General features: G+C 44.4%; 1 protein-coding gene across 8 annotated transcripts in view; it reads left to right on the top strand.

The window, feature by feature from the left end:
• LOC135493751 (bridge-like lipid transfer protein family member 1) overlaps positions 1-24,148 on the top strand; it is a 50,813-nt gene that overhangs the window by 8,206 nt on the left and 18,459 nt on the right. For 3 of the 8 annotated variants that reach the window (XM_064781300.1, XM_064781297.1, XM_064781294.1), the window contains exons 14-39: positions 32-169; positions 780-956; positions 1,295-3,494; positions 3,717-3,919; positions 4,312-4,476; positions 5,003-5,225; positions 5,642-5,802; positions 7,195-7,676; positions 7,873-8,053; positions 8,398-10,594; positions 10,804-11,047; positions 11,230-11,442; positions 11,840-12,023; positions 13,372-13,713; positions 14,215-14,340; positions 14,704-14,824; positions 15,485-15,636; positions 16,106-16,276; positions 16,536-16,703; positions 17,149-17,275; positions 18,062-18,217; positions 18,361-18,548; positions 19,249-19,391; positions 19,733-19,856; positions 20,308-20,423; positions 21,585-21,620. In XM_064781300.1, coding sequence (XP_064637370.1) covers positions 32-169; positions 780-956; positions 1,295-3,494; positions 3,717-3,919; positions 4,312-4,476; positions 5,003-5,225; positions 5,642-5,802; positions 7,195-7,676; positions 7,873-8,053; positions 8,398-10,594; positions 10,804-11,047; positions 11,230-11,442; positions 11,840-12,023; positions 13,372-13,713; positions 14,215-14,340; positions 14,704-14,824; positions 15,485-15,636; positions 16,106-16,276; positions 16,536-16,703; positions 17,149-17,275; positions 18,062-18,217; positions 18,361-18,548; positions 19,249-19,391; positions 19,733-19,856; positions 20,308-20,423; positions 21,585-21,620 — 8,738 coding nt within the window. Of the gene's footprint in view, positions 1-31; positions 170-779; positions 957-1,294; positions 3,495-3,716; positions 3,920-4,311; positions 4,477-5,002; positions 5,226-5,641; positions 5,803-7,194; positions 7,677-7,872; positions 8,054-8,397; positions 10,595-10,803; positions 11,048-11,229; positions 11,443-11,839; positions 12,024-13,371; positions 13,714-14,214; positions 14,341-14,703; positions 14,825-15,484; positions 15,637-16,105; positions 16,277-16,535; positions 16,704-17,148; positions 17,276-18,061; positions 18,218-18,360; positions 18,549-19,248; positions 19,392-19,732; positions 19,857-20,307; positions 20,424-21,584; positions 21,621-23,927; positions 24,012-24,148 lie in introns of all 8 variants that reach the window. The other 5 variants (XM_064781301.1, XM_064781296.1, XM_064781298.1 and 2 more) reach the window with 4 other exon arrangements.

Genomic DNA, 24,148 nt, shown 5'->3' with positions numbered 1-24,148 from the left:
TTTTCATTTATCATCTTTTTCCTCTTCTCAGAACTGTAGTGATGACGACGCCCCCTGCCCCTCGGCCTACCTGGAGAGGTTGGGCTTTGAGTTGGACAAGAGGTACCACGAAACCAAGCTGCAGGTTCTGACGTCTCCACTGATATTATGTGCCAGGGACAATGTCGAGGTAGGTTCACTTAAAGGGAACTGAAACCGCCAAGCCAGTTCGTATGACCTCGTTTTCATTTCCCGCGTATCGGGTGATCAGAACGAGGCATGAATGAAACATGGCGCCCAGCTGTCAATCATTGAGTGATGTCACTACTATGGAATTTACTACGAAAACTCATGAATGAAAGATCGCATGACTCACGTGATTCTCACATGATTCTCAATAATAACAAATTGAACTGCGCATGCTCGGGCGCTGGGGGCGGAGCTACAAATCTGAACTATAACAGGAAGTTGGAAGTTTGACTTTCTCGGGCAGTGAAAGTCGAAAAGTTGAATAAATCGCTCGGCGGTTCTAGTTCCCTTTAATATCAGCTTCATGTATTGTTAATCCCTTATCCCTTATACATTTTAGCCTTTAACTGGGGCAGATATTGGGGGACTGTAGTTTTGTGTGGATCCAACTCTTTTACAGAGATCACGATCGATTGGAAAGGTGCAAAAGATCTTGTCTGTGAATATGACACCGAATACTGGACTGTCTGTTTACTGTTCATGTAGACCTGAGACTGTCCAGGAAAAATCGTGTTTCTTTAAAATATTTTACAAAATTTAAAAAATTTCAGCGGAGCGGCCCCCAAGCTCACCTGAAGAATGGCCACCTTGCATTGTCGGGCCTCCAGGTGAGAGGCCATGCCATGTTCTCCCATGAAGACGTGCCACTCGACAAAGATACGTTAGAATATGGATGGCTTGTTGAAGCTATTGTCGGCGATATCAAAGGAAAGCTTACAGCACCTCAGGTAAGATTTTGAATGATTACAGCATTTGTTATGCGTTATTTAGGTTTGGTAGTTTACAACTTTGTTGAAAGGAAATCATTGGTGTGCTGAAAACAAGTTCCCAGTGCAAGTATTTCTTCTGGATGGGTGTTGGCTCCTTTCTGTCAGCAGGGCCTTCTCATGGATGCCTTGAAATGCTATTTTTGCGGTTCCACCCTGCATAGAGATAGACGTTGCCCCCTTTCATTTGTTAGGCTAGTTTCAGTAGTTAGAGTTTCTGCCGTGCCGATTGCTTTAAATTGATAGCATAACGAAGCGTTTCTGCTATATTTTCTTAGGCAGTCGATTTTCTATTTCAGCTTTCTGATATCACAAAGTTTGCCGAGACTTTCATCTTCCTGGTCGATGACGTCGAGAACGAATTAGAAAGTCCAATACCCTATAAGTTCTGCCAGCATGCCCAGCCGCAGCCAGAGTGCACGAAGTGGTCCATGCAGAGCCAGTACAACGTCCTGTGTCCGACGGAAGGTGATGTCAAGTACCGACTGACGAGACTGTCGGTGGATACGGTGGACGTCTATCTAGCGGAGGCCGGAACGGCGCTGAATCTCCAGGTGTACCCGATACGTCTGTCGACTTGTAATCTTCACGGGAAGAACAACAAAGCTGGTATTACGGCTTTGATCCAGAACGTGAGCCTGCGACAGTTCGTCTTGGCCACGCCGACATCCCATGATGTCACAAACGAAATCTGGTTGGAGTCCGGCGCATTTGTTGTCGGGCCGGTAAACGTGGACGCGGCAATGGCGTTACCGTCGCCGGAGTTTCACGAAATTCAGGACAAGTTCTTGAAGAAGCATGACAATAAAACACGCCGGCTGTGGTTTTTGTGGCCGCCCGATTTAACAACCATGCCCGCTGCAGTCGTTGGGAAGTGTGGTTGTCTTGGAGGTTGTAGGTTCTTCGGGAATAACACGAACGGTTTGCGCTTTTTTAACCCAAGTAAAAAGGACGCATATGAGGGGACTAATACTGCTGTATTCAGGGTCCAACCGGATGGTGCTGATTTAGGATTTGGACAAAGTCTCCTGCAATCTGGACAGCTGGTGTTCGATATTCATAAAAAACACTTCCCGAGATCGCCTAGTCATTCGCGCAGTTTCACGCTAACGCGTGGTTATATGAGTCGGGCGAGCCCGGCAACGCCGAATACCAATACGACATTCTTGGACGATCTGTCACAGTTGTCTCATAGACAGCAAGCTGTTATCGAACAGGTCAGTGACACTTCCACGTTACGCTCAAGGAGTACGATAGGTTCTTTTTCTCGAAGTTCCAAGTATTCGTCGCAAATGGACAACGTGCGCCTGAAGGAAGTCGACTCCAATAGCATGAGCGAGTATCTCCCGGAGGAAGAGATGCCCGATGCGTACGACACGGACCGCTATAACACCACGCCGTCTCAAAGCGGTCGCAGTGGTCACAGCGGGAGCGTGACAAGCTTACCGGAATCTGTCGCCAAAAACCGCGACCGGAAGCTAAGTGTGGATCTTCCGCCGTCTTATCAGCGACAGCATTCCCAAATCAGCCAAGGAAGTCAGATGAGTTCGCCCTCTCCCATGGCAAAACATGACTCGCGAACTTCTCTGAGTACGCATTACAGCTCCGCTCAGTCTATAATGCGTTCTGGTTCGAAACAGTCCATGTCGTCGAGTGCCAGAAGTCCCATCATGCCCCACGCAGTTCGGTCGCAATCCTCGTTAGTGTCGCAAGGATCGTATGTGAGCCGCGTCGATTCCGGCGAATCTTACACAGGAAGTGAACGGTTCTTTTCAGCAGACGATGAATTTGATTCTCAGACGCTAACAAACATGTCGGACACGGACAGTTTACGTCTTTTCAGTCACAGCGACCGGTCGGATTTGACTTTGATTGATGGACACAGCGACAGGGCCTACCTTCACGATGTGATCAACAAGCACTATTCCGCTTCCAGTTCCTCATCGACCGCTGTGATGGACTCCAGTACCCCGGCCGCATCAGAATGTTCAATAGAAACAAACCAATGGAAAGTTTACCCTCAGCTCAACATCCATGATCGACGGCAGACAAAATTACAAAGAACATTCTCCGTTGACTCGAGTGACACTGCATCAACTACTTCATTCGTTTCTGCGATGTCTTCTCAGGAGGATTTGGCTGCTCTCGTCAACCTCCATGGTCAGATGAACCACCCCATAACGCACTCGCCGCTGCTGACGACGTGCTACACTCATCATCTCACCCAGATGCAGTGCCACTGCTGGCAGTCGGATCATCTCACCGTGGAGTCGTTACCTCGACCATCTTTCACCAAGGCCGACCACGGCTCCGATAGAACACCTACCCCCGGGTTATCGCCTCGTTTTACCTGCGTCAGGAAGGGTTTCAGCACAAGCTACATGATTGAGAAACGTGAACCGTTAGACTTGCCGGACATGGGGACCCCTGTCAGTGATGTGATGTCAGAACCTTGGGACAGCAGACCTGGGGATACACCAGAAAGTGCACCAGGACCAGGTCAGTAATATCTGCAGTAATTCTGTTCAGTAAAATATGAAAAGTGTAACGTTGCATAGTATCATCACAACCTTATATCAGTTCCAATGGGAATCAATAAGTAAACACACCCAAAAGAGCCCCTATGGAGTCATATTCGATTTCAGTTGAAAAATAGCAGCATTACGTGTCGTATGGGGCACGATAAAAATCATGCTATAATCTTTCACCTTTTCTTTTCAGCAGATTCAAGCTTCACAGTCGAGGATAAAGTGTCAAAGACGACAGCTATTGTAAACCTGAAGGGATCGGTGGACATCCTTGTCTCGCCTCTGCTGCTCGAGTCGATGCAGAGATATGTGGAGGCGGTCACACCGAGTATCATCAATGCCCATCCTTCCGCAATCTTGGACAAGCTCCACAATGCCAGCTCAAGTCGTGTTCAGGTAAATTACTTCAACCCTGCTCTACTGTAAATTACTTCAACGCTGCCCTACTGTAAATTACTTCAACGCTGCCCTACTGTAAATTACTTCAACCCTGCCCTACTGTAAATTACTTCAACCCTGCCCTACTGTAAATTACTTCAACCCTGCCCTACTGTAAATTACTTCAACCCCGCCCTACTGTAAATTACTTCAGCCCTGCCCTACTGTCGTTATAACCAACAGGTTGGGCTAACCAACCCAGGATCTACAATGACAGGGCTTGATTCGTGATGCAAATATTGTATAGCGTACCTAATACTACGGAGTTGGCTTTTGATAGAGTAGTCATTCTGACCTACATACAAGGCCTAGGAGCACAAGGGTTGATATCTTTGAACTTTTTCTTCCAGTCCCAGCACAAATTGAAGAAGGAAAAGCTGCTGTTGGAAGAACAACAGCAGGCAAATGCTCGAGAGAAGGCGCAGAATCGGAAGCTCTCACAGGGGGAGGAGGAAGATAAGGGCAAGGATAGCGGCAAGACATCCAGGATGCAGGTCATGTTCTCATTATCTAAGGTAGGGTCAAGACCGAGTGAGCTTCATTCCACCTTCAGGTATTAAACAAGTAGATCGATCGGTTTTGATGAGACACGACAACTTGATAAAGAACTGGAAACTTAGAGAACGTTTCAGATGGTGTTTACCATTTTTTATCTGCTGATTGGTACTACTGTGTAGTTCCTGCACACGAAATAGGGAAGGGTGTCAAACTTTGGGAAGGCTCTGCTCAGTCATAGGCCGCATTTCCTGTTGAGAGAGGGTTTGTAGATTCTGTCGCCACACGAATACCCCATTCGTGGTCATGTTGCTCTTTATTGAGGATGCCAGTGTTCTCAAGGCTGATGGGGTGCTTTGGGTTCGAGTAGATTAGTAGAATTTGGAGCCATTTTTCAACTGCAGTGAAAAGTCTAAGTTCAGGTCTGAACAGAACTACTCCTTAAGATTCTTCAATTGACGTGTCTGCAATGATTCCGTTACTGTAAAAAAAGCATGTCTCGCTATCATCTGTAAAGCAAAACTTCTTCCTCTACCGTCTCATTAGATCAACATCTGTGTACTGCAAGCGTCAATAGTTGAAGAAGTCATCAGTTTCTCTGCACTGGAGAACATCCGTGATCTCACGTGCGTCTCGATGATGGCCATCTGTGTGGATTCGATCACGTGTCAGCTTCTCACGAATAATACGTCCAGCAAGGCCCTGGAGGAGGGACAGGATGGAGGAGTCAGAAAAATGAGCTCACTGCAGTCTGGGGGCAAGAAAAATGGTGAGTGTTGAGTGTTCATGCAAGAAGAGCTGGGTTGAGAGAAGAGCTTTAATGTTTTCAGCTTCATAACTTTGGATAAAATCTGTTGTCGTGTAGGAGGAAACTGGACAACCCAAAATGTAATTTACAAATACTCCTGCATATGGGAAAGAAAGGAGAAGGAGTCAAACTCTATAGCAGATTTCAAAAGTGACGACAGGCACTGGCGCATATGTCATGTTTAAACCTGTTCTGTCTCCCTGCATTAATGTAAGGGCTCAGTTGGTACAATTATAGCATCTATGTGCATTAATGTGTGCAATTAGCTGTTATCTACTATTTTTGGGCAATGATTGCACTCTCGCAACACTTGTACCACTTTACCGTACATTTCATGGCAATAATTGTACCAATTTACCTTACGTTTTGTTGCACAGTTACAGTTGACAGTGATGAGAAGTCTCCGGAGACTCAAACAGAGGATATGGTCGGCAACCTCCATATCAAGAGGATCCACGCCCAACTCCGGCGGATGACCAAGAACAGTAACTTCTCTCAGGATGTCGTCCTCACTGCAATACCTGAACATAGGTCCAAGGTATGTTAAATGCCCCACAAGCAAGCATTTTTGTCGTTGCGACCTTTGATCATGATAGCAGGTAACATAAAAAAAAGTCTGTTTGGGGTAGTCACTGCAGGCATCTGAGACAAAAATCTGTGATCGCAGAGATGGGCAAATAATTTCACACCAAGATAATTACCATTTTTAGCTCACCTCTTAGCAGAGGTGAGCTTATCCCATACCGTGGCGTCCGTCGTCCGTCGTCGTCGTCGTCGTCGTCGTCGTCGTCGTCGTCCGTCGTCCGTTAGCAGGGCACGTTTCGTAACTGTTAGAGCTATTGAGTTGAAACTTGGTACACATGTACCCTTATGTAATGACACCTTGGAGACCAAGTTTCGGTCCGATTCGTTTCATGGTTTGGCCACCAGGGGGCCAAACGTTAAAAGTGAAAATATGCAATATCTCCCTTAATAGTAGTCGGGAAATTTTGAAAAAAATATGGTAGGTACTTCTAGCAAAGGTGCATCATATATCCTCCGGGTTTTTGATTTGACCTCCTTTTCAAGGTCACAGAGGTCAAATGGTGTAAATTGGCCGTTAAGATGTAACAATGGCACGTTTCTAAACTGCAATGACTATTGATACCAAATTTGGTACACATTTACCTCTTAGTCAGGTGATCTCAGGGACCGAAGTTTGGTCCAATATGATTCACCACTTGACCACCAGGGGGCAAAATCCAAAAACCTTAAAAATGTGATTATTCCTTAACTTCCTGCCCGATTGCCACCAATTTGATATCATGGGTACATCTAACAACCATACAGTATATGTCACACAGGTTTTTAATTTGACCTTCTTGTCAAGGTCACAGAGGTCAAATGGCGTAAATTCGCCGTCAGGCCGTAACTATGGCACGTTTCTTAACTGCAATGACTATTGATCACAAATTAAGTACACATGTACCCCTTGGTCAGGTGATCTCAGGTACCGAAGTTTGGTGCGATCTGATTTGCCGTTTGGCCTCCAGGGAGGGGGCCAAATCCTAAATTCTTCAAAATGCCATTATTCCTAGTAATGACTTGCCCGATTGGCACCAATTTTATATCATAGGTACATCTAATTCTAACAACCATTCAATGTGTCACCCGGGTCTTCTTTGATTTGACCTACTTTTCAAGGTCACAGAGGTCGAATGTACTGTAAATTGGCCATTTTGGGGAAATTGTAATTGCTTGGACCTACATCAAACCTAACACTACATGACACAATACCATGCTCTTTATCCATCTTTCCTCCACATGAGGTGAGCACAATGGCCCTGGCCATTTCATTACCTGCAAACAAGAGAGTTTTTGTCGTACGTCGCAGCAGTACCTATAACAAGATACAACAGATACCTATTGATGACTATTTTTATTCTTTAAGGTACTCTTCACGTTTGACAAAGACAACCTTTCGTCAGACACTGATCAAAGTTCTCAAAAAACGAGCAGTCGGTCAGGTCGGAGGGGTTCCGACACACTCGTTAATACAGCCGCCACCCCCAACACCGGCTTCATCATGTTCGAATGCGGTATCGAGGACATCAAACTCAAGGCGGTGAAACGGAGCGGATACAGTCCACCGGAGGGGAAAGATGATGGAGACAACATCTCGGATCATGTTCATTTCATGGTCGAGACGGCAGACGAATTAAAGGTTCCTGGTACGGGAAAAGAGGATGATGTAGAGTCGTGGCAGTCCAGAATCTCAATACCATCGGATGCATCCAGTGAAGCGGATACCTTGGTACCTCCTGATCCGTTGGAAGGAGATGCGTCGAGCGTTGTTCTCGAGTTCAAGATGTCCTGGTTCAACTTTGCTGCTCCTCCACCTATGCCTAACAAGAGAAAAGTGGATTTCACAAGGTGTGTAGTATTGGTTGAACAAACCGAAAGAATTCAAAGCTTAGTGAAAGAGCAGTGGGCCAACCATCCAAAGGTCTGTAGTTCGAATCCCAGTCAAGGTAACTTAATTTTTCAGTACTTCCTTCATTCTAACAAACATACAATGACTAACAGATTCTAACTTATTGATCTTTCTGATGAAATCTTTCCATTACAGACTGGATTGGAACTTGTTGAGTTCTGCCACCCCTGCCATCAACGCTTGGATGAACCCCAGCGATCGTCTGCTCGTCGCCGTCAAAACCCTCCTTGGTGGAAACAGGAAGCGTACAACGTCTGTCATGGCTTGCCTCATGACTGAAGCTCTTGAGGAGCAGAGGATCCACATGCCTTATAAGGTAAGAATCCTTTTCCTTATTTGTCAGTTGAACCTCATCTTTTGAATGCCCCTTGTGGACAAAACGAACGGACCCTACACCGCATCCTCCAATCCAAAATTGCGCTCTGTTCTAGCACGGCAGAAGATGGCCTCGCTGGTGAATCAAAATGTTGAGAAGAAACTGAGGGAATGGAACAAGACCAGAAGGTTATTGTGACAGTGACATCCACTGACCTAAAAAAAGAAGAAAAACAATCAAATTTTAAGAATTTCTTTCAATTTGTTTGTTCATTGCTTCTAACACAGATAAAAACGAATTGAGGTCGACTGTATGTCTAATCTTACATAATTTTCATCATCCAGAGCCGTTACAACAAAAATACAACATTCTCCAAGGCGCTCCAGGAGGACCCGTCTTGTCAAATCTTCGCCGTTCTTCGGCGTTATATCGCCATGAAACCAATCAAGGAGATTGAGAAATCGCTAGATAACGACACTATTCCTAAGCTCATCACCCTACAAAAGGGCATCCTGGCTCTTACAAGGCAATGGAAAAACATATTGTACATGCCCATACTTGCAGAGGCGAATTTCAAATCCAGAAGAACCCTTGGGCCGTACACAGTGACTTTTGCTGTTCCGGAATGTGGAAGTGTCGATGATTTAGCAGCAGATCCGGAATACGCTGCAGACAATTTTGTTGATGATGACGAACATACGTCACTTCTGCTGGAAAATCTTCAATTTAGAGCGGCCTCTGTGCCGAGCATTTCACTCCTAGGTGAAAAGTCTGAACCAGACTTAGCAGCTGGGGAAAGTGCCAGGAATCTAGATTCGCCGACGCTGTCGCCCAAGAAGAAAATGCAGAGCAAGTCCGCCGTTCCGAGGGCAAGTATTGCCACCGCTTCACCCTACGCTGGGGCGGAGTCGCCTGGTCATCCTGCAGGGCGGAGCTTGTCTGTCCCGATCGATCCTGGAAAGATGAGACGAAACGAAAGTGCGGCGAGTTTCATATCCGTTGCAAGCTCATTGGAGAATGACGCTATGCCGACGACGCCGCCTGGTGGCACCCCAGTAAGACAGACACTGGCCAAGAAACTTACCAAGATCGAACAACGGGACGATGAAGATTTGTATCGATGGATGGTACGGCAGCAGGATTATACGAAGAAGGGCGGTCTACCGACGGTGAATCTACGCTCTGATGCATCCATCGGAGCCGAGTCCGTCGGTCGGACCATGATGAGTCAATACAGCCACGACGACAGCCAGGATTTCTTCTTCCAGCGGAAATACGCTGCCTCAGCCGCGCTGCAACTGGCGGACGCCCAGGTTCTGTTCCGGCCGTTATTGGAGAGCATCGGATTACACATCCGCGGCGTCAAGTCCTCGTCTTTGATGAAGAAGTTTGGCGGTCACTTATCACTGCAGGGATGCTTGCATAGTCTGAGAATTGACATTGTCGACTCGGACATGAATTCATTGAAGAAGACTAAGGGTAAGGGAAAACAGACAAGAAAAACTCCTCGAATTACCATCGACTATTCTTTGGATGCGCCATCGTTTCTCTGCGAGAGTTTCACGGTGGGTTTGTCGATGAAGGATATTGTGGACTTTGAGAAAGATAAGGAGGAGGGGAAGGAGGATAGTGCCAGAACGCTGCCCGGTATCCCGATGGACGAATTAGAGGCAAAGCCGACGACAACTCAGGTGAACTTCAGCGTCAACTGCAACTCGATATCACAGCATGTGAACATGTCACTGCTTCGCCTCGTGCACCAGTTTGTCACCATGATCGACAACATCAACGAAACACGCGTTGAACTGAAACAGAATCGTCCAGAGTCGGAAAATTACAAAAGACACCGGAAACAGGGTTCAAAAGGTTCGTCGACGGGCACGGAGAGTCAGAGTATTCGTTCCGACTCTAAGACTCCAACTACAAGTCCGTTAGGTGATTCTAGTCATTCTGACGATACCTTAAAGGCAGCTCCAAAATCGGCCTCGAAAGCTCAAGAGAGACCGGATAAACTTCCGCTAACGACGAGAGCGAAAACTTCGCCGAAGAGGTTTTCGTTGCGTAAAAGGTTAGAGTCTGTGGGAGAGGGCATTGGAATTCAGCTAAGTCACTTTGGGCAAAAGAGCAGTGGAATGAGTACGTCTGCGGCGAACACGACTCAGTCGCCATTAGTCTCGATGCAATCCGTGGCGATCGATATAAACGATACCTCGTCCCCTGCGTTGGCGGAAAAGACAATAGTCGACGAGATCAAAGAGATCACGCCGAAATGTTGGTGTACTCTGTACCATCTCTTGGAGTTGTATTCCACAATGCCGGAAATGAAAACGGTTGTCCGGCGCCCGCACAGTATGAATCGTCTGCCGGTTATCACGGAGGAGTCGGAAAAGGATCAGTCGTCGCTCAGTAAGACGAACTCGTTCGTACAGGATCGGCCTGGCGACGACATTGAGATGGGCACCAAGAAGAGCAAGCTTAAGCATACATCTTCTGTGCGTACTGGACCTCACACTACTCTACCCATTGGGGCATTCACACAGAGTAAGTGCACCTTTGCTCTTGACTATATGTAAACTTTGTCAAACCTCTTGACTATATGTAAACTTTGTTGCAAGAGGCACAAATCTGATAAAAAACAAGGTTAGGAGAAGAAATCTTATCTGTTTTTGTAATGATAAATATTATCTGTTTTTACTAAAGTTCTTATATGTTCTATTTTATAATGAGCAAAGTTAATCTGCATTTTTCAGCCTTCTTTATCGGCGAAAGAATCCCGCTGGTGATATTCGGAATGGGCAAGGTCAAACGGACAAACATCTCCGCGGCCTTGAGCGGCCTGAAACTAGAAGCTCGCGTCACCAACATAAGCGCTAGCTCCACCTATCGGGAGAAAGTTAAAGGTGTGCCGAATAGGAAATCGAGTGAATTCTCGACGATGGCGTATGTCGGTCACACGATGATTGAACTTCTGGAGGGAGTGCAGAACCAGATGCAGTAAGTTGTTCAAATTATGAAAAGTCGCTTGAGCCATTCTATTGTTTCTGATGGGTTTTGCAGCAGACGATACCTCTGGTGATAATCAATAAACTTGAAATTGATAAACTTGTGCACTGAAAATTCGTTTTTTCCAACAATTGCTTTTGATCAGCATTATCCTCTTTATCTTCTGCTTTCAGAACCGTTGTCAGCGTCAACATCGCAAAGTCCAGCGGTCTTTTCACGCGGATGGCAAAACGTTCCAAGGAGCATAACTCCTGTTACATCACCGTTGGCAACATCAACGTCAACATTCCTCAGCACCCTGTCGTCCTACACGGCATGATGACGAGAAGCTCCAAAAAGCTCTCCTCCACACTGCAAGAGTTCATTAGGATACAACCGAGACCAAAGTAAGCCGTAAAACACATCTGGTTGGAAAGTTTGTACATTTATACTGCCTGCGTCTGCCTCTCAGCGCTAGGACTCGTCATCATTCATGGCTATCTCTGCCAGTTGGGTACCCATTTGCTCCTTGGTGGAAAGAAGCAAGTAGGATTGAGTGCCTTGCTCTGGGGCACAATAGGAGATGGAAAGGTCGATCACAATCGGAGAGGCACAGAGAAGATATTTTAATATTTGATGGGTGCCTCATGGCTTGTGAGTCGGGCATCCGCACCAGCCTACTAAACTGAAAAACTAACAGAATATTGTATTTATTGCAATGGCTATGATGTACAATTGCAATGTATAAAATGATGCAGCACCGTCAATACAGCTTGTTTCAAACAAGATGTCCTCCATTTCTAGGCCACCTTCAACGGAGCCGTTGGACTCCCACACCGCTCAGCCACCACCACCAGAGTTTGCCAAGCCACAGCAGCCTGTGAAGGAAGCCGCTGCCTCCAAACCATTTGTGGTCAATTTCAAGGGCTGTCTTCAGGGCTTAGGAATCGAAGCATCTCTGTTGCCTTCTCTGAAAGCACAATACACAGTAAGTACTTCTTTAAATGATTTGACAAATGTTCCTTGGGGGAGGAACGCAGAAGGACAACTCTGTTGAGTCGATTTTTTTTGAAAATTATTGCAATATTATTTTCTGTCGGGTCATGTTTGCACTATTTCAAGATGACTTATCAATACCCATCCATTTTTAGCTCACCTCTTAGCAGAGGTGAGCTTATCCCATACCGTGGCGTCCGTCGTCCGTCGTCGTCGTCGTCGTCGTCGTCGTCGTCGTCGTCGTCGTCGTCGTCGTCGTCGTCGTCGTCGTCGTCGTCGTCGTCGTCGTCGTCCGTCGTCCGTTAGCAGGGCACGTTTCGTAACTGTTAGAGCTATTGAGTTGAAACTTGGTACACATGTACCCTTATGTAATGACACCTGGGAGACCAAGTTTCGGTCCGATTCGTTTCATGGTTTGGCCACCAGGGGGCCAAACGTTAAAAGTGAAAATATGCAATATCTCCCTTAATAGTAGTCGGGAAATTTTGAAAAAAATATGGTAGGTACTTCTAGCAAAGGTTCATCATATATCCTCCGGGTTTTTGATTTGACCTCCTTTTCAAGGTCACAGAGGTCAAATGGTGTAAATTGGCCGTTAGGATGTAACGATGGCACGTTTCTAAACTGCAATGACTATTGATACCAAATTTGGTACACATTTACCCCTTAGTCAGGTGATCTCAGGGACCGAAGTTTGGTCCAATATGATTCACCACTTTACCACCAGGGGGCAAAATCCAAAAACCTTAATAATGTGATTATTCCTTAACTTCTTGCCCGATTGCCACCAATTTGATATCATGGGTACATCTAACCACCATACAGTATATGTCACACAGGTTTTTAATTTGACCTTCTTGTCAAGGTCACAGAGGTCAAATGGCGTGAATTCGCCGTCGGGCCGTAACTATGGCACGTTTCTTAACTGCAATGACTATTGATCACAAATTAAGTACACATGTACCCCTTGGTCAGGTGATCTCAGGTACCGAAGTTTGGTGCGATCTGATTTGCCGTTTGGCCTCCAGGGAGGGGGCCAAATCCTAAATTCTTCAAAATGCCATTATTCCTAGTAATGACTTGCCCGATTGGCACCAATTTTATATCATAGGTATATCTAATTCTAACAACCATTCAATGTGTCACCCGGGTCTTCTTTGATTTGACCTACTTTTCAAGGTCACAGAGGTCGAATGTACTGTAAATTGGCCATTTTGGGGAAATTGTAATTGCTTGGACCTACATCAAACCTAACACTACATGACACAAGACCATGCTCTTTATCCATCTTTCCTCCACATGAGGTGAGCACAATGGCCCTGGCCATTTCATTTAAACAGATCGGCAAGGTGAACAGTTCAGGTGTTAGCGGCAAGAAGGCCCGCTTCGTCGTGGAATTCGCCAAGCACACTCTGAGCTTCGAGTCGAAGATTTCCACACCAGAGGCACATCTTCCATCCCAAGCTAGCATCGAGCTGCCTCCGTTTCACCTACGAGCGGACTATTGCGTCCAGGATGGCGGGGATACTAGGGATAATAACAGTCCCGATGGCTTGATGGAGGGGCTCGTCCTGAGGGAGGGGAACTACTTTGACGCTGTGGCGGAGGTGGGGTCGTTTGAACACAGCCTGACGACGGATTTGCTCAATCATCTTGTATTTGTGCAGAAGGTCTTCATGAAGGTATGACTTGATATTTATACATTATTTTCACTAGCACTCTATCGATTCCCGGCTTGACAAGATAAGAATCTGATCAGTTGGGGAACTGATTCTCCAGGGTGAATATGACACCTTGCTAGATATTGCAGTGATACACACTAAACACAAAAAGAAGTAACCAGCTGTAGGTCAGGTTTCTGAACAAAGAGTAGAATATTTCGTTAGCCTGACCTATCATTATTCTTGCACAAACACAAAAAGAAGTAACTAGTTGTAGGTCAGGTTTCTGAACAAAGAGTAGAATATTTCGTAAGCCTGACCTATCATTATTCTTGCACAAACACAAAAAGAAGTAACTAGTTGTAGGTCAGGTTTCTGAACAAAGAGTAGAATATTTCGTAAGCCTGACCTATCATTACTCTTGCACAAACACAAAAAGAAGTACCGGTAACTAGTTGTAGGTCAGTTTTCTGAACAAAGAATAGAATATTTCGTAAGCCTGACCTGTCGTAACTCTTGCAGGAGGTGAACGAGGTCGTCCAGAAAGTGTCCGGTGGGGAACAGCCGGTGCCCATCTGGAACCAGGAGGGCAAGAGAGTGACCAAGGATGGACCAAGGCTCCTCTATACGCTCAAGTTTAGGCTGAAGGTAAGGAATTCATTGGTTAACTTGTTAGTAAAGATAGTGGTCATTTTTACACACTCCTTGGTGGAGTGATTGAGCATTTTAGGGAAAGGTGTCTTGCTCAGTGAAACAGTGATTAGACCCTAGTGATTCTAGTGAGAATTGAATTGATACACACAGGCCTTCGGGGTCTTAACCTCCACCAAATGCTGTTAAAGTGCATCATGTCGACTCAGTTCGACGTACACTTCAGACATGACACTACAAATAGCTGTTAATTTAGAGCACGGTTTTTGGCTAACCTTTGATAATTGAAGGAGTTATATCATTTCCAGTTGAGTAAATATTGAACACAATCGCTAACCTGATGTTGTTTTGACTTTTCAGGGTATTCAGATTACTGCCACCACTCCCACCTCCAGTGCTGTCCGACTCGAAACTGGTGTGATCGAACTGGATCTCTCCAACAGGGTGCAGACCGCCAGTGCTGTTGATAAACATATTCATGGTAAGAGAAGAAGTTTGATACAATATTGGTGTTCAAGATATAGTTTTCTTTGGCAGACTGTGGACTGAGTACGGGTGCGTTGAAGTTCTGGTAAGTCATCTGCTGGGATCTCACCCCTGTGACCTCTGACGAGAGGCCTGAACAAAATGTGACAACTGTAGTTCTGAAGACACTTGGAAGTTACAGCTTTTTTAGGTGGCCCATGCCTATAATAATTACTATCTCTTCAAAATGTGACAACTGTAGTTCTAAAGACACTAAGAAGTTACAGCTTTTTTAGGTGGTCCATGCCTATAATAATTACTATCTCTTCAAAATGTGACAATTGTAGTTCTGAAGACACTTGGAAGTTACAGCTTTTTTAGGTGGCCCATGCCTATAATAATTACTATCTCTTCAAAATGTGACAACTGTAGTTCTGAAGACACTTGGAAGTTACAGCTTTTTTAGGTGGCCCATGCCTATAATAATTACTATCTCTTCAAAATGTGACAACTGTAGTTCTGAAGACACTTGGAAGTTACAGCTTTTTTAGGTGGCCCATGCCTATAATAATTACTATCTCTTCAAAATGTGACAACTGTAGTTCTGAAGTCACTTGGAAGTTACAGCTTTTGTAGGCGGTCCATGTCTGTAATAATTCCTATCTCTTTTTCACAGGGAGTCATTTGAAACTGTTTGGAAAGGCCCAAGTTGACCTGAACCTCGCTCTTGGACAGCTCATCAAGAATCCATTGTTTGAAGAGGCAGAACCTGAGTTCACTACCGTGGCGTTCTTCAAGACAAGGATTGGTCTAAGGAATGCCTTACAGGTATTTAAGTTTATTTTGAGATCTAATTGTGGTTTCCAGGGAGCCTCTGAAAAAGATGGGCATTATGTCACAGCCCAGTGGCCCCGGGCTTCCTTGCAGGCTATTTGTTGCTGACAAGTGTCTGACAATGGGCTGGTCAGCATGGTGACTTTGCCACCTTAAAAAACTCAGCCAGAGGTTGATGTTTTTGGATATATTGTGAAAGTTTAGTGCGTGTGAAACAGGAAAGGTCACTGTATTGATGAAAATTTTTCAATGGAATTTATAGCTAACAACATGTAAACTGATGTTTACCTAGTTGGTGCATGGATAGGTAGTGTAGTGGGGGTTACCAAGACCTGTTCTAGAAGGCCACAAGAAATAGGGGACAGCCTTTTTTGGGGGCCTTGAAAGAGATCTTGAAGGTAATTTTGCAAAACAAGAAACGATTGCTTCTACTGTCCCTTGACATGTGACATTGACATTTCAGGATGAGATGATCACTGAAACGACAGACGACCAGGAGGCATTGCTGATCACCCTCACGCGGCCAATCATATTCGTCCAGCCCCACGCCTTCGACAAGGCCGTGCTCGTCTGGTTGAATTACAAAAGCGCGTATGACTATTGGAATGAACAGATGATTGCATTGAATAAAGAGGTATTAGTATAAATGTTTAAGGAGCTACGGTGGTGTAGTTTCTCAGGTCTATGACTAGTGGTCATGAGGTCCCTGGTTCGATCCCCACTCTCGGAAGTCAAGTGAAAACATCTTGAAAGTATAACTTTATGCTTTGAGTCAAGAGTATGACATCTTCTTGCTTCTTGCTTGTTTATCTTGTACTTCAAACTCACAAACTGGTCATCTCTCCTGACACAACCCTTTTCGTCATTTTCCAACCTTCTAATCATCTTTCCAGGCCCAAGCTGCCACTCAGCACGTGATTGACAAGCACCCCACTGCGGCCAGGACAGAAACCCCGCAGCAGCACGACCCGGACAAACCTAGTTCAGCTCTCGGCACCCTGTTTCTCCAGGTGACCGTTGACGACCTGGGCATCTGTTTACCATTGACGGTTATGTCACCAGTAAGTAAACAGCTTTTCAAGAGTCCACTGGAAATCAGGCAATAGGACCAAAAATTACTCAGTTTCTTTGTGAAACATGACCAGTTACGTTGGCATTCAGTCCGAATGCTGCTAACCTAAATGAAATTTACTGAAGGAGATATCAGTTAGTTAAAGAGTTAACACTAGTGTCTGTCTCTGACGCTGATTGAGCAACTAGGCCCATCTTATGAATCAACCTAGGTGCTTGTCCACTATGAAACGACTTTCGGTGTACACATAATCAATGTTGGTGGACTGCTGCTTTAAATGAATTATATCACTGTCTCTAATGACATTGGTAAACAGATTTGCTGAGCATTAAAAAAAAGTCAGCCTAAATCAACAAATCTAATTCAATTCATGTGGCAAATTTGGCAAGAAGAGGCCTGTGATTCTAACCGAAGTTGACTTGCCGTCATTGCAGGGTATGACTCCGGCTGCAACGAAGACCTTGGATAGTGAACCTGGAGCAGCTGTGGTTCTCACTCTTGAGTCAACGTCAGTCTCGGCATGCTCAAGTGGTTCTCTTGTCAGCAAGGGGAAATTCACTGGTGAGGTTTGTTTTAGATTTCTGTGGTTCGAGGTGGCAATGCTCGTTGGTCAAGGTGTCTGACTCTCAATCTAAGAGCTGTGTGGGTTCAAACCCGGCCTCGTTACAGCTATGTTCTTTAGAGGTGAGCTGAAGTGAGCACTGACATAGCTACTGCACTTCACCTCTGTGGAGACGTAAACTAGTTACAGTTGATGTGATAACGACGTCTGCTAGTTACAGTTGATGTGATAACGACGTCTGCTAGTGACAGTTGATGTGATAACGACGTCTGCTAGTTACAGTTGATGTGATAACGACGTCTGCTAGTTAAAGTTGATGTTATAACGACGTCTGCTAGTTACAGTTGATGTGATAACGATGTCTGCTAGTTACAGTTGCTGTGATAACGCCGTCTGCTAGTTACAGTTGATGTGATAACGACGTCTGCCAGTTACAGTTGATGTGATAACGACGTCTGCTAGTTACAGTTGATGTGATAACGACATCTGCTAGTTACATTTGATGTGATAACGACGTCTGCTAGTTACAGTTGATGTGACTGTGACAAAGAGCGTATTCACTGAGAGAAACTGCCAAACTATGTGATGACTGCTGAGAATTGATAAAGATAGCTCTCGCTGAAGAAGGTTGAAGGAATGGAAGGAAAGATTTTTTCACCTTGACCCAGATGGGATATCACGTGGGATTACCTTGCCTAGTCTGTAGTTACTGGCAACAGATCGTTGAACCATTTTGCCATCATAATATCGTCTAATCTCATGAAATATTTGTTTTCACTTGTCAGGATTTTGCCTGCGGTTCGCGCATGACTTCGAGACATCGTGGGACGACTGGAAGCCAGATGTGGACACGGAGAACGGCCTCATCATGAATTCTCTCAACGTTCCCGAGGGTACCTACGAGGTGTGCTCACGGACAACTAATAAGCAAGCTACAACAGGTAAGTTGGGTGCTGCTGGGTCCTTGGGCAAGGTACTTAATCCCAGTGGTTTCTTTCCGTTTTGACATTTTTGAGCAGATGAGGAAACAAATGGAATGATGCTACTGTCAGCGTCTGTAGCCAATATCCTTCTTTTTCTTCAGCTGATGTGGTGAGTAACGCCAAATGGATCCTGAACATCCTGTGGCAGATGAAAGGTCTCGACGTCCACTTGGACTACAACATCGGCAAGCGCCTCAATATGATGTTTGATACGCTGACATCGATCGCGACCGACGAACAGGATGTTGATGTTGATGAGACAGTAGGGAGGCAGCCAATGACGTTTGAGGTGAGAAGGTTTGAGAATCGGGTGGGCTTTCAATAGATTTCAACAAACTGCTGTAGGATCTATTATATTAGGAAACCAGGGGATCACTTACACTCTGTGCTTGTGCGCTGTTCAACAGCTGTTGACTTTCTTTGGAAGCAGGGGATCACTTACACTTGGTGCTTGTGCGCTGTTCAACAGCTGTTGACTTTCTTTGGAAGCAGGGGATCACTTACACTTGGTGCTTGTGCGCTGTTCAACAGCTGTTGACTTTCTTTGGAACTAGGGGATCACTTACACTTGGTGCTTGTGCGCTGTTCAACAGCTGTTGACTTTCTTTGGAAGCAGGGGTATCACTTTTCCTTGTAAAGTGATAGTTAGTTGCTACTCAAATCCCAAGTTATATCGGTTGTATTACATCTGCTTCATGTATTTTTGTGTGTTGGGGTACCAACAAAAATCTGGTCAAACAACATAATTATATTGGGCACTTGGTAGGCCTACATCAAGAAAATACTCACATGTAGTCCTATATCAAATTGTCTTAGACCCATAGAGCTGGTTGGGTGAACATGTGATGGCACCTTAGGGACTGTGCCTGTCTTTAATGATATGTTCAAAGGTACAAGGTTTGGGAAAGTCTCAGTTTCAGCCTCAAGGAACATGCCTTGGCTTTTCTGATGATTGTGACGTATTCATTTGAATGTAACCTCGTTTCCAGGCTGAGATCCGAGAACGTAAGATCAACCAGTACAAGGACTCACTGCCCGAGTTTGTTTACGACACAAAGCTCGACTACAAGACTCGAGTCCGCTTGATACAGAAGGAAATGGACGAACAGGCGAAAATAGTTTCAGATTTCCGGTGAGATTTTTATCGTAAAGTTTACAAAATGTCTTCAATGAATAGTTTCTGCAGGGTAGTCTCAGTATGAACCATTTGGGGAGGGGGTCTGCCTTTGAGGTTATCCTGTGTTGTTAAAATTGGAAACCTAATGGTCATGATGGTAGGTTATTCCTCAATACTTTTACCATACAGCACTGTGGTGGTTCCCGCGGCATTGTCGATTTGCATCTTTGCCTTTAGGCATGCTACTCCTCAATAGGGTACTATGAAGTTAAGGTGCATGAAGTCTTTCTTACTCAAAACATGTTGATTGCATAGAATGGTGTGTGAGAATAAGGTTTTCCTTCTCTTTCATTTAGGCAACTTGGGGCCAGTCAAGGTACAATCGAAATTGAGACCAAGAAGCTGCGTGACCTGGAGGCAGCCGTCTTTCAGGACTTCAGAAGAGATGTCATGAAGAAGCTACAGAAGAAGAGGGAAAAGGTATTGGCCGGGGGAAAAGTTATTTCTAACTCTTAGTAACTTTACTGCGCTGAGTAATTTATCAGATTATGATGAATTATCAGAGTATAAACGGCTTATCATTAGAACCATTTCAAAGACTTCATTGAAATTTACTTTTCTGCAGTGTGTCAGTTAGACTGGCATCTCTTTCGCCAATTTGATACAAAAGGTCAAGGCTAAACATATATTGACTGCGTATAGGACCCTTCAGACTGAAACAACATCTGAAGAGAGTATAGGTCTCGTGCTCCAAGCCTTAGTAACTGAAGACGAAGGTGTAGGGAATTGCCATAGGCCTGCAGCAAACAACTGATTTTGTTGTGGCACATTACCTGAGGATATGATGGTGACGAGACTGGCCTCTGCATCTTGCATTCAGTCTAAGCTTATCAATGATGGTGGTGTTATATTCTTAACAAATCTCTTCCAGGCAACAGCGCTCAAAGACAAGCTCGGTTTAGGGTACAAGCCGGCATCGCATTACAGATCTCGGTCAATTGGCACGCATCCAAGCTTTGTGCCAACGCCGTCCAAGAAACGTGAAAGGTACGACTTGTTAATGACGTCTGCTCGGTGTGAAAATGGTTGTTTATGAGCCATTCTGTGTAAAAAACAAAAGAGCAATCAACAGAATGACTCACAAATTTAAAATCATGCCTTATTCTTTATCTTTAGAGAAAATTTTCTTCACTCTTTTCGTGTATTTATTCGAGATGACTTGTAAACAAACCTCTTTCACACCTTTCCAATGCCACCACATTGTCATTTTCAACTTTGCCTGGTGATTTTACATCGGTTTGGGATATTTTTCTTTCACTTTCCCACTGCGTCTGATGAATGCACTGTGACAACCATTAAAATGATTTGCAAAATGAGCTACTTTATGCAGCAAGGACCATTCTGGTGTTGAATGTAGCACAGTGCACTATTCATTAATCATTTGAAACCCATCCACTTTACCATCAAGTTATTCTTCAAGGTCAAGTTTTGATAAAATCTCTCTTTGTGTCCGCTATAAGTCATGTTAGTTGAGAATTCACCTCACAACTTCACTCAATTTATGCATGAATTCTGAACTCCTCAGACTTTTTAATTTCTGGCTTTGGCCTACATTTCCGTCCTTTGTCATATCCGTTTTGATTTCACACCCTTTAAATCGTGCCACCGCGGGTGACTAAATTGAGAGCGACAGAAATTCAACGTGGCAAATTCCTCAGAAAGAGTTCACTGAAAAACTCTACTTTGATAGATTTTGCTCTTTGCTCTCGATGCAGTCACCCATCAGTTCTACATGTTCATTTTTGAGACTGTTCATCAAATTTGTACGCACCAGCAGAGGAAAGGTTCTTGAAGCTGACATGCAGTCGCAGTGGCCACTTTAGTAAGATATATGAACTGATGCTCATATCTGTGCTCCACATCCAGTGCTCTGTTGGTGTATACGGTAGCACCACTGCGGCCTGCTGGTAGTCTATCATATCTGAGGGCATTTGAAACATGGCCGGTCATTCAAAACATGACGGACAGGCGTTAATGTTTTCTAACTTGGCCGTTCGGGTTTTTATGCAAGCATGTCAGGTTTAAAATACAAGTACTGTATTGACGGTGTCTAAGTATAAATGTCTGACTCTGCGTACATATTTGTTGGGTGGCCTTCACCTCACTCTATGTCCTGTCTACATTTGCATGATGTGAACCTTCTTGCAGGCTGCGCTTATTTTCTGAAGACATTTCACTCATTCGGTAAGAACTGCTCATGCATGCTCCGGCCAACTAAGGACTAAAACCTAACCAACCAACAACGCAAATTACAAATGTTTTCACTTATTTGTACAGATTACAGAAAGAAGTTATCATCTTTTCCTTTTTAGTCCTTATTTGGCTATGTTTCCAGACGCCCATCTCCAGTTTGCCAGTTTTGTTTGTGAAATGCGCATTGTAGAAAGACCATTTCCCGCCCTTCAAGCAGTTATGTGTCAACCGAGATGTTCAATCTGTTCTAAGGTGCTCTGGTCTGAGTAGTGAAATGTTTGGGCTTTTTTTGTCCTACAGTTAACCTGAAGTTGTGAGGTACTTTGTTGCCATGAAGTCTAAGGCCTTAATACCGATAACAATAAGGTTGCCTGCTATAGCAGGTAGCATGGCCTTTGTGTTTTGTACAGAAGCCTTCTAATTTGGCCTGACTAGAATTCTGATAAACATGGCTTTTGTCTTGAAATTTCATTGAATTTAAGAACAAAATGATATCAAAGTGTTGTGAAAACAAAAGAATACTGTGTTCTATGCATAATGTAAGGTATGAATGAGGTACAATTTTAGACACAACCCGTAACCCTGTGCTCTATGCATAATGTAAGATATGAATGAGGTACAATTTTAAACACAACCCGTAACCCTGCGCTCGATGCATAATGTACATTTCTTGTAAGGTATGAATGAGGTACAATTTTAGCCCTGGCACAATTTTAACCTCAGTGTGCATTGATGTGTACTATCAGCTCTTTTCAACACTGTGGGGTCGATAATTGTACCATTTTACCTTACATGTAGCCAAGAAATTTCAGATATTTGAATATTCAGACCAGACTCCTTGGAAGATTGGGATTGTCTCGTTTCCCTATGTGTATTATTTGTATAGACCGCTTTCTGTTGTTGTGTTCATTTGTCTTTGTTGATAGTTACTACAATATTGTCCAATTATTTCAGAGACATAGGCCAAGCCAATTTATTACCTTGGGTCGTTGACAAACCTATTTCCCCAATGTCGATTTTTTTTTTCATATCGCCAACCAACCAGCACTGAAGTTTCCTGTTGACAAAAATAAAAATTAAATTGATAGAAAAAACACAAAAATGTATTGCTTTAGGTTCATTTCTCACAACGAAAATTGACTCCTTGCCTGCTATCCGAGGTATTGCGTTGGTGTGGCCTTACATTACTGACACAGCCTCCTCTTCTCCCAGACAAAAAAACAACCTTGTAAAAAACTTGTATCATTCCCATCAAGGCCATATATATACATCATTTCCAGTTCCACCTATTTGTACTGGTGATATCCCAGCCAATTGTTGATTGTGTATTCAGAAAACTAAAGTCGTAGTTCCACCTATCATAGAACCCCGTGTTTTTTCAAGACCCGTGTCTTCGCCGTGTGTCAAAAAACCTGGGGCGCACTTACACCTATCAGTGGTGTTAGATAATGGTTAATAGCCCCGGCGACAGGTGCGCTGTAGGTAGGGAGCTCTCCTGTGGTTCTTTCCCGTTGGAGGGGAATTTCGCATGCGCAATACCGAGACAACTACACCGCGCCATCTGTCGCCGGGTCTTAGAACTTGCAATTGCCGTGTCTATTCAGATTCCACCTATCAAAAAACCTGTGTTGAACACGGGTCTAAATTAGCCCCCGATTAGCCCCATCGAGCTCGATGGGGCTAGGATTTGACACACGGGTCTATTTAGACACGGCAATTCATAGGTGTAAGCGCAAAAGACACGGGGATTTGATAGGTGGAAGTACGACTTTAGATATGCTGATGTCCACGTATCTTAACAAGGTCTGGTCATCGTTTGGAAGCGTGCACCATGCAAGCTCATTGTTCCAGAATTAGGAATCGTCCATAAACATCAATGTGTTTCACAGTCCTAACAATATTAGGAAGGGGGGGGGACATCATGCCCCGACCATCTTATTGTCATTGTTTTTATATTGGGAAGGGGTCAAACTCAATCCTAACATTGTTAAATTATAAAGCACATTGAGGTCTATATAGTAATGTAGACAGACTCTCATGCTTTCGGGCTCCTTATGCCAAAAATGAGTTTTTCCCACTATTGTGCTACGAAACCTTCTGCACGAAAATCTCAAATCTTTTACAGCCATTTAATACCTTTGCTAAACAGCCCAAAGACAATTCGGAAATTTTCTTCATTTTGAGGGACAAAACCGACTTTATGTGCACAAATGGTAAAACATTGCTAGTTGGGATATCATTGGCCCTAAGGCATGTGTATCAAGTTTTCCCATGCATGAACTAATTCTTTTATTTCAGGGCTCTCAGCAAAAGGCGTGCGGCCGCAATTTATCGCAAACGATCAATTTCGCATCAGGAGTGCCCGTCGTCCCCCCTACTCAGGTCAGGACTGCAAAGTCTGAAACCCTTCTCCCTAACACCATAAAACTTAACTTGTAATATGCGTGACGTAGTGGTGGTGGATTATAAAACCCAATCACAAAATAGTTCTGTATTCAGATTTTACGAATTGGTAGCTG

Source organism: Lineus longissimus, chromosome 9, assembly GCF_910592395.1.
Source record: "Lineus longissimus chromosome 9, tnLinLong1.2, whole genome shotgun sequence".
Classification (NCBI taxonomy): domain Eukaryota; kingdom Metazoa; phylum Nemertea; class Pilidiophora; order Heteronemertea; family Lineidae; genus Lineus; species Lineus longissimus.
This window is presented reverse-complemented; position numbering and strand designations above follow the sequence as displayed.